A 14,196-nucleotide genomic window follows, 5' to 3' on the forward strand; every position below is an offset into this window, starting at 1 on the left:
TTAATAATATTTGTAAATACACATTGATATCATAAAAAACATTACAAAGCTACTTGATATCCATAAACATTCAGCTATATGAGTTTTTATGGAATAGTTTACTTATTTAATAAATTTTCCATTTCAGTAAGTACACATTTAAGGAATATAAGTAGATAAATTAAAATAAGATTTTACCTATAAAATATAAAGATTTAATGGAAAATGAATAAATTACTAAAATGTAAGGTTTTAGTCACTTTGAAGTTATCTAGCATTCATAGTATCTATTACAAATGCTTCTTTTCATTAGGAAAAAACCTCCATATATTATGAAAATATACTAGTAAACACACACACACAGACCTTACACACATGGTAAAAACCTAGATTTTTATATTTACCTAACTTGAAGTTTTACTGTATATATGAGTTTATAATGGCACAGAATTACATGTATTTTTAAGGCCACTTTTAAGCTTTGGTCACCATCACCACAGAGAGAATTCTGTCATGGTAGTCAAATTACAGTTAAGTAGGTGCATGTGAAATAGTAAACTATGAATTGGTTGTAGAGTATAAAATGAGCCTTAACTATTTCTTAAATATAATATTAATCTAAAAAATTACCTAGAACTAAGGCAAACATTTTTAGTAAAGGATTTTTAAAATTATCCATTTAAATTAAAAGTCCAACTTTGTTTATAATAACGTATATGTAAATTAAAACTCAACTGAGATACCATTTCTCCCATTATATTGGCAAACAGCCCCTAATATAAGCACATACTCTGTGTTAAGGGAGGCCTTGAAAAAACAAGTACTCTCATTCATTGTTGGGGTTGGAGGGGGAGGGACACGGACAGTATAAACCTCTGTGTAAGGGAATTTATCCAGAACTAGAAAAACTATATATGCATTCACACTCTGAATCAGCTATCCCAGATCTACAAAACACAAGGTTCCTCATTTTACATTTGTTTAACCCAGCAATCCCACTTCTAAAATTTACTTTGAAGATATGCTTCCAACAACATGAAAAAAAAAACACCCAAACATATCCACAAATTATTCATTGCAAAAGGAAAAAAAAAAGCAAAATACTAAAAACACCTTGAATGCACACACCCATAAGACTGAATGAATAAACTTTTTTAAAAATCTCTTTAAATGGATATAGGGAGATTTCTATACACATTGTTAAAAAAAACAAAGTACAAAATAGTATATATATTGTGCTACCATCTACACTAATAAAAGAGAAAAATGGTAATTGGCGTACGACGATACCCTTTTCATTGGCTAATCAGGGCTATATGCAAATTAACTGCCAACTAAGATTGGCAGTTAACTGCCAACTAAGATTGGCAGTTAACTGCCAACAAGATGGCAGTTAATTTGCATATGTAGGCACAATGCAGGGAGGCGAAAGGGAAAGCAGGAAGAAGCCCCCTGCCACTGACAGTGATCAGAAACCCAGGGGGGAGCTAAGAGCTGGGGGGCAGGGCAAAGGCGGCCCTGGGGCCGCCTTTGCCCTGCCCCCCAGCCATGATGGGAGAATCAGGCGCCTTTGCCGCCCTGGCCAGTGATAGCAGGAAGTAGGGGTGGAGCCAGCGATGGGAGCTGGACACGGTCGAAGCTGGCAGTCCCGGGAGCTAGGGGTCCCTTGCCTGGGCCTAAAGCGGAGCCCACGATCGCGGAGCCGCTGCAGCTGTGGTTCCCCGCTGCCCAAGCTGGACGCCTCAGCCAGAGGCCTCAGGCCTGGGCGGGGGCCAGAGCCAGTGATCAGGGGGAGATGGGGGTTCCCTGTCCAAGCCTGACACCTCTGGCGGAGGCGTCAGGCCTGGGCAAGGGGCCGGTCAGGTGATCAGAGGGTGATGGGGGTCTACGCCTCTGGCTGAGGCATCAGGCCTGGGCAAGGGGCAGAGCCAGCAATCGGAGGGGTCTGGGGGTCCCCTGCCCAGGCCTGATGCCTGGGCCAGAGGCATCAGGCCTGGGCTGGGGGCAGAACCAGTGATGGGGGAAATGAGGGTCCCCTGCCCAGGCCTGACACCTCTGTCAGAGGCGTCAGGCCTGGGCAAGGGGCCGATCCTGTGATTGGAGGGTGATGGGGGTCAACGCCTGAGGGCTCCCAGTATGTGAGAGGGGGCAGGCTGGGCTGAGGGACACTCCCCCCCCCACACCCAGTGCACGAATTTCGTGCACCGGGCCCCTAGTTTTTAAATAAAGAAGGAAAATAAGTGTATATACATATATACATATTGTATATTTTTAAATGATGACTACATAAATTTGTATAGAAATATATAAACATATGCATATATAAAATAACAATTGCTTGTGTGTATAAACATGTGTTTATGTGTGAGTGTATGTATTAGTTATTGCACTATAAATACTTAAAAACAATGACCAACCCAGGAGAAATGAGCATCTCTAGTGCTAGATTTCGGCTTTTAAATACCCATCACCTTTAAAAGGAACAAGGGCACTTTGAAAAAAATGGCTGATTTCAGATATGAGGCAAGAAATGTATAAAATGATCCTAGAACATCTTATCATACCAGAGAGAAAGAATGCTATGAATGACAACAGGGTGTCTAATGAACGCAGGAAGCAAGCTAGAGGCTCTTATCCAACAAAGACATATGATCTAATTTCTTAAATAAAATTCAAGGAAACAAAAAAAGAGAGATGGAGGGAAACCTATGAACTTAAGAGATAGAACCAATCACAATGTATGGATCTTATCTGGATTGTAATTCAAATAATTAAAATATGCATATTTGGTGTTAGAAAGGAACTATTAGTTTTTTAGTGTGATAATATGGCTATTTTTTATGGGTCATCATATTTTAAAGATACATAATGAAATATCCATGGTTGTGCTTTAAAACAATTTAGGAAAGAACAAAACGGGCAGAAAATAAATGAAATAGGTTAGGCCAAAAGGTGACAACTAACTGTTGAATCTAGGATGATGGGTAAAATGAAGTAACTGTACTAGTTTGTCATTTTATGTTTACCATAGTCTACAATAAAAAGCTAAATACTTTATAAACACATAAAACAAACTTATAATTCAATGCTCTTCAATTTACATGATACAATTTAAAAAGCAAGAAATAAAGATTTTTGAATACTCTATATTATATTTATAAATGTTTCATATGTATTTTTTACATTATGTACAAAAGAGTACTTTTTCTTTTTTAACCCAGGCAATTTTATTTACACTTTAAAAAGCAAACAGCCCACCCACAAAGAATGGTTAAGAAACATGAAGAGGGCCCTGGCCAGTTTTCTCAATGGTTAGAGTGTCAGCCTGAGGACTGAAGAGTCGTAGGTTCAATTTCAGTCAAGGGCATATACCTCAGTTACGGGTTCAACCCCCAGCCCTGGTCTGGGCATGTGTGGAAGGCAAGCAATCAATGTATTTCTTTCACATTAATGTTTCTCTCTCTCTCTCTTTCCTCCTTCTCCCTCCCTTCCACTCTGTCTGAAAATCAAGGGAAAAATATCCTCAGGTGAGGATTAAAAAAAGAAAGGAACATGAAGAGGTTGATTTGTACTATTAAAAAGGTGTTCATCCATTAATCTGTATAAATACTTTTTCTGGCAATAGCAGTAAACTTTTAACCTCCCATTAATAGAGTACTTTAAATCCTACATTATGTATATAAATTGTAAGAGCTGAGGCTGTAGTACAAATAATTTCAGTTCCAAAAGTATGCTTTTTAAGTTTTAATGGTTATATCTACTATTAAAATATATAATATGCAGTTAAGCATTATATACTGCACGGTACTTGTAAAAACTATGAGAACGACTCTTATAAACCCTGCAAAACTGCTATTTAATGATAAAAATTCCGTTCTTTTGTGTATCTGACAATGCCTAATTACCTTGTGATTGTCTATGTTTAAATACTATAGAAGAAGTTACACTTCTGAGCAGAGGCTAAGTATCCTTTAAGATATCATTACAGAACATCAAACCAAGTTTTAAACTCTCCCTAAAAATCGGTGCCTACCTTGTAGTGCATCACACATGCAGGTTTATAGGGGTGCTCACTCTCTATGACAGCATAGTGATTAGAGGTTGTACAAGCAGAGAGGCCTTGTTCGGGCTGGTTTCCTGTGGTGCTATCAGTTGACTGATTAGGATTGAACGCAGGAGGAGCATACTTCTGATTCAAAATGGCAACTGAGGGAAGCAGCTGTTGGACAAGGCCAAAGACTTCTACAGCAACCTAGTACATTTACATACATAAAAGAAAAGATTAAATGAGATAATAAATGTGAAAGTTGCTTTAAAATTATTAATTACTATAATTATTGGTTATTCTTATTATTAAGAATTCCCATCTAGAGTTTCTTCTAGCTAAGTGTTTGTTTAACAAGAAATTTGTTCAATGAGAAAAAAAGATTTATCATAGATGTCTTAAATGTTATATGAAGAAAATTAGTCTGTATTTTTAAATACTTTTGCCTTTTTGTGATCTACAGTAAACTAAGTTTCACTCAATAATTATGGCAAAGCATCAATAGTTTATAATTTCTTCCTTGTCTTGACAATTTCACAATTTAAAAAATACTCCTCACCTTTTATACTGGCTATTTTTATTCAAAATGGAAATTTGGCATCTATCTCATAAATTTAAAAATCTCAGTTAACTTAAGCTTTCCTTACATGCCATATTTCTAAAATATATTTCCTATTCCCAAATTTTTCAAATATAAAGCCAATAAGTAAGCATAACAATGCAGTAAACAATACCAGTCACACAAAGAGATTTAATAATTCCTATCAATTAACATGTCTATCTCTGCTTGTTACCTGTAACCCAGGTACTTCAAAGATTAAAATATTCTTAAAGAAAGGATACAAAATCTAAAAAACTGATTTCGTTTAAAAAAAGATTCAAAGTTATAAAATTAAATTACATACCTTGGGAATAGCAGCAGCTACTGGTCCTATGTAGGCTATAATAAGGGGAAGCAGCATGGAAAACAGACTGGAAGAGCTAAGCAGTTCTGGAATGTCATCAGCTAAAAAGGGTATTAAAACTATAATTAGAAAGTAATTTCACTGTAATGAATATATGCTGTACAAAATTTATATTTTATTATTTTAAGCAAAATTATAGTTGATGTCGACGAGTGCTTATTAGGACCTGACACTATTGTAAGGGCTTTATTTACATGTATTACCTCAATCAATAAGAAACTTTTATTATCCCTACTTTTTAGAAGGGAAACCAAGGCACATAGTGTTTAAGTACCTTGCCCAAAATCACACATCTGTAAAATGATAGAGCCAGGATTAAAACCTAGAGTAATAGTCATGATTTTAAACCACTAATCTTGGTATCACACCTGGCTTTTTGTGACATTAGGCAAATTACTTAATCTGTATATGCCTCAGTAATCACCTATAAAAAAGGATACTAACAGTACTCCCCTTATATGATGTTATAAAGATTAAGTGAGTTAATATATCTAAAATACTTAGAACAATTCCTATACATATTAAGGACTCCAAAAATGTTTGCTGTTAAGATATAATGCCTTCTGTTTTCCCAGGTAAAGCACTTTGAGGATGGACATTTTACTCATTTTTACCCATGAACCTGGTGCTGAAAGATAAATTGAGTCTACATTATAAAGACTTTTATGTTGAAAGCCAATCAATTATTCCAAAATATTTGTTTTTAAGTCAGCTACTGCATCAGAATAGGCTAGGTGCTTATTTAAAAACTAGAGGCCCAGTGCACGAAATTCATGCACTGCAGGGGGGGGGGGGTGTTGTCCCTCAGCCAGGTCTGTGCCCTCTTGCAGCCCAGGAGCCCTTGGGGGATGTCCAACTGATAACTTAGGCCTGTTCCCTGGGGAAAGAGGACCTAAGCCGGCAGTCAGACATCCTTGGTGCTGCCATGGAGGCAGGAGAGGCTCCTGCCACTGCCACTGTGCTCACCAGCTGTGAGCCCCGCTCAGGGCTTCTGGATGAGTGGCATGCCCCTGTGGGAGCACAGTGACCACCAGGGAGCAGTTCCTACATTGAGCTTCTGCCCCCTTGTGGTCAGTTTGTGTCATAGCGACCGACCGTTCCGCTGTTCGGTCGATTTGCATATTAGCCTTTTATTATAATAGGACCAGAGGCCCAATGCACGAAGATTCGTGCAGAATGGGCCTTACTTCCCCTGGCTGCCAGCACCGCCTTCGCTCCAGCCCGGAGCTGCCTTTCTGCCTTTCCACGCTGCCCAGAGGCCCGGAGCGGCTGGGGTGGTGCAGAACTCCTGCATCGTCGCCATGGCGATGACACAAGCATCCCACCCCTCCCCTGGCCTCTCGGTGTCTGTGTATGCAAATTAACCATCCATCTTTGTTGGGTTAATTTGCATACCCACTCCTGATTGGCTGGTGGGTGTCATGAAGGTACAGTCAATTTGCATCTTTCTCTTTTATTAGTGTAGGTAGGATACAGATCCCTAGCCCAGCCAAAACCCATCATTTGAATGGGCCAAATATTCTTCATTTTTAGCAAGTTTCTCAGGTAATTTTGATATGCAAATAGGCTTAGGAACAAGTGTTATAAGTAACAGCAAGGTGGGGTGGGTAACAGTGAATGTTTCTGTAAATATTTCTTGCCAGTGAGGAAAAGGCCTGGATAACTAGACAGGGAATAAGGGAAAGGTGGCAGTGAGATTATTAGGTTGTGATCCACCCATAAAAAAGAGGACATATGCTTGCACCATGGCACCCTGAACTAGGAGAGAACAGACAGAATGGAGAATACAAACTGGAGTTTCCGGTGGGAGAACTCATAAAGCTCAATTTAGACAGATGAATTAGGGGAAATGTCTAGGGTTACTCAGACTTTGGGTAAATGGCAATAACATTACTGGAAATAACACATATAGGAAGAAAAACTGGTCTAAAGGAGAAAACAAAATGCTTTTTGACTATGAAAAGATAAAGTAAACACTCAGTTTAATCAAGAGTTTATCTTTTACTAGTTTAAGAAAATAATAATAATTACCAGGCTTTTGAACATTCTAAAAAAGTTTGCAATGCTATATGAAGTGTATGACTGATCCAAAATGATTGTATGTGTATGTGTAGGTCTACAATGAACAAAACACTCTGGAAGTCTACCAGATGGTTCCTCTTCAGTAACTGTGCATAATTAAGCTAATATGATGATTATTAAGAAAGTAAAAGTCTTACCATCCACAGCAAGAGCTCTGTGCAAAAGGTCTTTTGCTGCTCGAACAACGGTGCTTACCACAGAGAGAGCTCTGCTACAGTTTTTATCTTCCTCATTGGCTTTACTCAGAAGTTGGGACTGTAAATCTCCATCAAATTCACTCCTAGAACATGAATAACACATTAGATTATTTTACATGGTAGGCAAAACATGACCTAACTGTAAGAATCATATCTAAATCAGAGCTCCTCATATACAGTTTAAAAAGTTAAAATTTAAAAAAGTAAGTAGGTAATTATATAATTTCAAGGAGTAACAGGGCATCAAAAAAAAAAGGAACATAGGATAGAAAGTTATTTTAAATAAGATCAAGGACAGTCTATTTTAAAACTGCTATTATTTTAAATAAAGGCCTGAATTATGTATTTTAAAAAATTCTGAAGGAAAAGTATTCAGGCAAAAGGAACAGGAAGATACAATTTCAGAAAGGAACAAGATTGGTGAGTTCAAGGACAAGAATGCAGATAAGGATATCTGGAATGAAAGGAGAACAAGTGACAAGATGAGAAAGTTAGATCATGTGAAATGAGTATGCCAAATAACAACTTTACATTTTATACTTCAATGGGGATGGACATTTATGAGAGGATTTTGAGCAAGGGCAGAACTTGAAATGATTTACATTTCCAGTAGATCACTCTGGCTGTGCTGTGGAGAACTGACTGTAGGAGGGCAACACAACAGGAGGGAGACTGGTTTAGAGGCTATTAAAGTTATCCAGGTAGAAGTGATGGCTTGAAGTAACTGTTAATCATGGGAGTAATCTGACATTTTATTTTTTTAATTGTTTTATTGTTTAAAGTATTACAAAGAGTACTACATAGGTATCCTTTTTTCCCTGCCCTTAACAATTCCAAGGCCTCCCCTACCCCCCAGTGTCTTATGTACATTGGTTATGCTTATATGCATGCATACAAGTCCTTCGGTTGATCTCTTACCCCACCCCCCCACTCCTCAACCCTCCCCGGCTTTCCCGCTGGAGTTTGACAGTCTGTTCCAGGCAGCTCTGCCTCTTTATCTATTTTTGTTCGTAAGTTTATAATGGTCTTTATTATCCATGAGTGAGATCACGTGATATTTTTCCTTCATTGACTGGCTTATTTCACTTAGCATAATGCTCTCCAGTTCCACCCATGCCGTTGCAAATGGTAAGAGTTCCTTCTTTTTTACAGCAGCATAGTATTCCATCCTGTAGATGTACCACTGTTTTCTAATCCATTCATCTACTGATGGGCACTTAGGCTGTTTCCAGATCTTAGCTATGGTGAATTGTGCTGCTATGAACATATGGGTGCATATATCCTTTCTGGTTGGTGTTTCTGGTTTCCTGAGATATATTCCTAGAAGTGAGATCACAGGGTCAAATGGGAGTTCCATTTTCAGTTTTTTGAGGAAACTCCATTCTGTCTTCCATAGTGGCTGCACCAGTCTGCATTCCCACCAGCAGTGCACAAGTGTTCCTTTTTCTCCACAACCTCTCCAGCACTTACCGTTTGTTGATTTGTTGATGATAGCCAGTCTGACAGGTGTGAGATGGTACCTCATTGCTGTTTTGATTTGCATCTCTCGGATGATTAGTGACTTTGAGCATGTTTTCATATGTCTCTTGGCTTTCTGAATGTCCGCTTTTGAAAGGTATCTATTTAGGTCCTTTGCCCATTTTTGATTGGATTGTTTATCTTCCTTTTGTTAAGTTGTATAAGTTCCCTATAAATTTTGGAGATTAGGCCCTTATCAGATATGACATTGGCAAATATGTTTTCCCACACAGTGGGCTTTCTTGTTGTTTTGTTGATGGTTTCTTTTGCTGTGCAGAAGCTTTTTATTTTGATGTAGTCCCATTTGTTTATTTTCTCTTTAGTTTCCAATGCCCTAGGAGCTGTATCAGTGAAGAAATTGCTTCGGCATATGTCTGAGATTTTGTTGCCTTTGGATTCTTCTAGTATTTTTATGGTTTCCCGTCGTACATTTAAGTCCTTTATCCATTTTGAGTTTATTTTTGTGTATGGTGTAAGTTGGTGATCTAGTTTCATTTTTTTGCATGTATCTGTTCATTTATTGAAGAGACTATCTTGACTCGACTGTATGTTCTTGCCTCCTCTGTCAAATATTAATTGAGCATATTGGTTCGGGCCGATTTCTGGGCTCTCTATTCTATTCCATTGATCTATATGTCTGTTCTTGTGCCAGTACCAAGCTGTTTTAAGAACAGTGGCTTTGTAATACAGCTTTATATCTGGTATTGAGATCCCACGTACTTTGTTCTTTCTCAGGATTGCTGCAGCTTTCAGGGTCTTTTTTTTATTCCAGATGAATTTTTGGAGAGTTTGTTCTAGGCCTGTGAAATATGCTGTTGGTATTTTAATGGGAAGTGCGTTGAATTTATAGGTTGCTTTGGGTAGTATGGACATTTTAATGATGTTGATTCTACCAATCCAAGAACATGGTATGTTCTTCCATCTGTTTATGTCTTCCTCTATCTCTTTTTTCCAACGTCCTGTAGTTTTCTGAGTAGAGGTCTTTTGCCTCTTTAGTTAAGTTTACTCCTAGGTAGCTTAATTTTTTTGGTGTGATGGTAAATGGGATTGTTTTTTTAGTCTCTCTTTCTGTAAGTTCACTATTGGTGTATAGAAATGCCTTAGATTTCTTGGCGTTAATTTTGTATCCTGCTACTTTGTCGAATTCACTTAATACGTCTAATAGTTTTTTGATGGAGTCTTTAGGGTTTTTTATGTATAATATCATGTCATCTGCAAATAAGGGCAGTTTTACTTCTTCTTTTCCAATTTGGATGCCTTTTAGTTCTTCTTATTGTCTAATTGCAATGGCTAATACTTCCAGTACTATGTCGAACAGGAGTGGTGAGAGTGGGCATCCCAGTCTTGTTCCTGTTCTTAGGGGAAATGGTGTTAGTTTTTGCCCATTGATTATGATGTTGGCTGTGGGTTTGTCATATATGGCTTTTATTTTGTTGAGGTATGATCCTTCTATTCCCACCTTGCTGAGAGTTTTTATCAAAAATGGGTGTTGGATTTTGTCAAATGCTTTTTCTGCATCAACTGATATGACTATGTGGTGTTTTTCTTTCAATTTGTTTATGTGATGTATCACGTTTATTGACTTTCGGATACTGTACAATCCTTGCATCCCTGGGATAAATCCTACTTGGTCATGGTGTGTGATCTTTTTGATGTAGTGGTGGATCTGATTTGCTAAGATTTTGTTGAGGATTTTGGCATCTATGTTCACGAAGGATATTGGCCTATAATTCTCTTTCATTGTGTTGTCTTTACCTGGTTTTGGTATTAGGGTGATGCTGGCTTCATAGAATGAGCTTGGAAGTGTTCCTTCCTCTTGAATTTTTTGGAATAGTCTGAGGAGGATAGGTTTTAGTTCTTCCTTGACTGTTTGGTAAAACTCCCCTGTGAAGCCATCTGGTCCTGGGCTTTTGTTTACTGGAAGTTTTTTGATGACTGCTTCAATTTCTTCCATCGTTATTGGCCTGTTGAGATTTTTAGATTCTTCCTGATTGAGTTTTGGAATGTTGTATTTTTCTAGGAATATGTCCATTTCCTCTAGGTTGTCTAATTTGTTGGAGTAGAGTTGTCCATAGTATTTTTTAACAATCATTTGTATTTCTGTGGGGTCTGTTGTTATTTCGCCTCTATCATTTCTGATTTTGTTTATTTGGGTCCTCTCTCTCTGTTTCTTGGTGAGCCTGGCTAGAGGTTCATCAATCTTGTTTATCCTTTCAACAAACCAGCTCTTGGTTTCATTGATTTTATGTATTCTTTTTTTGGTCTCTATGTCAGTTATTTCTGCTCTAATCTTTATTATCTCCTTCCTTCTGCTCACTCTGTCCTTTTCTTGTTGCTCTATTTCTACTTCTTTGAGATGTAGAGTTAGATGATTTACTACCATTTTTTCTTGTTTTTTTGAGATAGGCCTGTAGAGCTATAAACTTCCCTCTCAGGACTGCTTTCATTGTGTCCCATAGGTTTTGGATTGTTGTGTTTTCATTGTCATTAGTTTCCAGGATGTTTTTAATTTCTTCTTTGATCTCATTGATAATCCAATCAATATTTAATAACATGCTATTCAGCTTCCAAGTGTTTGAGTATTTTGGGTTGTTTTTATTGTAGTTTATTTCTAATATTATGCCATTGTGGTCTGAGAAGATGCTTGGTATGATTTTAATCATCTTGAATTTGGGGAGACTTTGTTTGTGACCCAATATGTGGTCTATTTTTGAATATGTCCCATAAGCCCTTGAGAATAATGTATATTCATGGCTTTGGGGTGAAGTGTTCTGAAGATGTCAAAGAGTCCATCTGATTTAGTGAGTCATTTAGGATTGCTGTTTCTTTGCTGACTGTTTGTCTAGAGGATTTATCCAGTGATGTCAGTGGTGTATTAAAGTCCCCTACTATGATTGTATTGTTGTCGATCTCTACTTTGATATCTTCCAGGAGTTTTTTTATGTATTTGGGTGTTCCTGCATTGGGTGCATATATGTTTACCAGGGTTATATCTTCTTGTTGTATTGATCCCTTTAGTATTATGAAGTGGCCTTCCTTATCTCTTGTTATGGCCTTCACTTTGAGGTCTATTTTGTCCGATATAAGTACTGCTACCCCAGCTTTTTTTTCATTTCCATTTGCCAGAAGGATATTTTTCCATCTCTTCACTTTCAGTCTGTGTGAGCCCCTTCTTCTGAGGTGGGTCTCTTGTAGACAGCAAATGTATGGGTCATGTTTTTTTATCCATTCAGCCACTCGATGTCTTTTGGTTGGAGCATTTAGTCCGTTTACATTTAAAGTTATTATTGAAAGGTACTTGTTTGTAGCCACTTCTTTTTTTGTGTGGCTGTTTTCTTTCTGAGCTTTTTATTTCTTCTTTTTACACCAGTCCCTTTAGCATTTCTTGCATTGCTGGCTTGGTGGTGATAAACTACCTTAGCCTTTTTTGTCTGTGAAGCTTCTTATTTCCCCTTCAATTTTGAATGATAGCCTGGCTGGATAGAGTATTCTTGGATTCAGTCCTTTGCTTTGCATCATTTTGTAAATTTCTGTCCATTCTTTTCTGGCCTGAAGTGTTTCTGTTGAGAAATCATTTGATAATCTAATGGGAGATCCCTTGCATGTAACTTTCCATCTCTCTCTTGCAGCCTGTAAGATTCTCTCTTTGTCCTGAACATTTGCCATGGTAATTATGATGTGTCTTGGTGTGGGTCTTTTCGGGTTCACCTTGTTTGGGACTCTCTGGGCTTGTGTGATTTTTTTCTTCCCTACCTCTGGGAATTTTTCTGATATTATTTCTTCAAATAGTTTTTCTAACCCTTGTTCCTCTTTCTGTTGTTCTGGCACCCCTATTATTTGTATATTGTTTCGTTTCATGTTGTCCCATAGCTCTCTTAGGCTCTCCTACTGTCTTTAATTTTTTTCTCCAATTGCTGTTCAGTTTGGGTGTGTTTTGTTTCCCTGTCTTCTAATTTGCTAATTCGGTCCTCCGCTTCTCCTAGTCTACTGTTGAAACTTTCAATGGTGTTTTTTATTGCAGCTATATCACTCTTCATTTCTTCTTGGTTCTTGCATAATTTGTTGATTTTTCCATCCGTTTCTTTTTGATTCTTACATAAGTTGTTGATTTTTTTCATCCGTTTCTTCTTGCTTCTTGCATAAGTTGTTGATTTTTTCCTCCATCCGTTTTATGCACTCTAGGACCCTTAATCTGAATTCTTTTCCTGTCATGTTGCATGCCTCGGTATCACTTAGCTGCTTTTCTGGCGAGTCCTCCTTTTCTTTCCTTTGGTGGTTCCTCGTCTACCCATGTTTGATCATACCGGCATATCTAGATGTTAAGTTGTTCAGTGGCTGCTCCTTGGGTGGCAGTGGCTCCTCGGGCGGTTGTGGTAGCAGCTACTCATCAGTTGGTAGCAGCTCCTCTGGTGGGTGCTGTTCACAGTTGTGGCTCCTCTGGCTGGTGGGGGGAGGCTTCACACACAGCTGCTGTTCCTCAGACAGAGGGTGTGGTGATCAGGAGGCTGCTGTTCCTTGGATGGGGGCAGGCTACACATGCCTAATCTGACATTTTAAAGGTACAGCTGTCAGTACTTGATGAACTAGATGTAAAGTAAGAGAAAAAAAAGAAGGCACGACTACTGATGAGCATGCACCTCTTCTTGTGTACCGTACAATCGGAATACATTGTTAGTAATTAAGTCAAACCTGCCTCCTTGCTAGTATTTTAAAAGTATAGACCATAATGAATTCTCTTAGAAGCATCATACTTTGTATACTCTGTTTCTCTGTGTCTCATTTTTTATTGAGCATTTGGGAATGCAGTATTTTAATTGTAACTTTGCCAATATCTTGTCACCACAAAAGGCAGGATTACACTTTTTTTCTTCCAGGTTGAGTTAGTGTAGTGTATTCTGGATTATCAAAATACTCATATAGTTCTGGACTTTGAAATGGTATATATTCATGATGTGTAAAAAAGTATGATATATAGCTGTACCATCTTAATTACATAAAAATGGAAGCTTAGTTGTGTAGATACACAGGGGAATTAAAAAAATAAGTCAGACTGTAAGCTGCTTGTGGATATGGATGACTTTGTTCTTTACTTCTTGTGTTTTCAGTTTACTATTATATGCACACGTTAACTGCCGGGGTCCAACCCCAGCAGGTCCAGGGGTTCCCAAAGGCGTAGACGGAGTCGGCGAAGAAGGAATGACACGGAGACAGTGTTCAGTTGATCAGCAGCCTAGCCAGGATCTCCAGCCAAGTTCTGGTCTTGATCTCCAGAGAGGTTCTGCTTCGGCTCTCCAGCCAGGTTCTGTGGCCATGTTCCCTCGCTAGGTTCTCCAGCCAGGTTCTGTCTGAGATCTCCAGCCAGGTTCGGTCACCAGGTTCCAGTCAGGTTCTCCTGCCAATCTCTGTAGTC

The 14,196-nt window shown here is 38.2% G+C and overlaps 1 protein-coding gene across 20 annotated transcripts in view; it reads right to left on the reverse strand.

The window, feature by feature from the left end:
• MYCBP2 (MYC binding protein 2) overlaps positions 1-14,196 on the reverse strand; it is a 300,050-nt gene that overhangs the window by 123,466 nt on the left and 162,388 nt on the right. For all 20 annotated transcript variants that reach the window (XR_009451352.1, XM_059684877.1, XM_059684883.1 and 17 more), the window contains 3 exons: positions 7,209-7,351; positions 4,930-5,030; positions 4,013-4,231 (listed from right to left, as the gene is read on the reverse strand). Coding sequence is in view for 19 of the 20 variants with exons in the window: in XM_059684877.1 (XP_059540860.1) it covers positions 4,013-4,231; positions 4,930-5,030; positions 7,209-7,351 (463 nt within the window). In the remaining variant the exon portion in view is untranslated. The remainder of the gene's footprint in view (positions 1-4,012; positions 4,232-4,929; positions 5,031-7,208; positions 7,352-14,196) is intronic.

The sequence above is a fragment of the Myotis daubentonii genome, chromosome 2, assembly GCF_963259705.1.
Source record: "Myotis daubentonii chromosome 2, mMyoDau2.1, whole genome shotgun sequence".
In the NCBI taxonomy this organism is placed as follows: Eukaryota; Metazoa; Chordata; class Mammalia; order Chiroptera; family Vespertilionidae; genus Myotis; species Myotis daubentonii.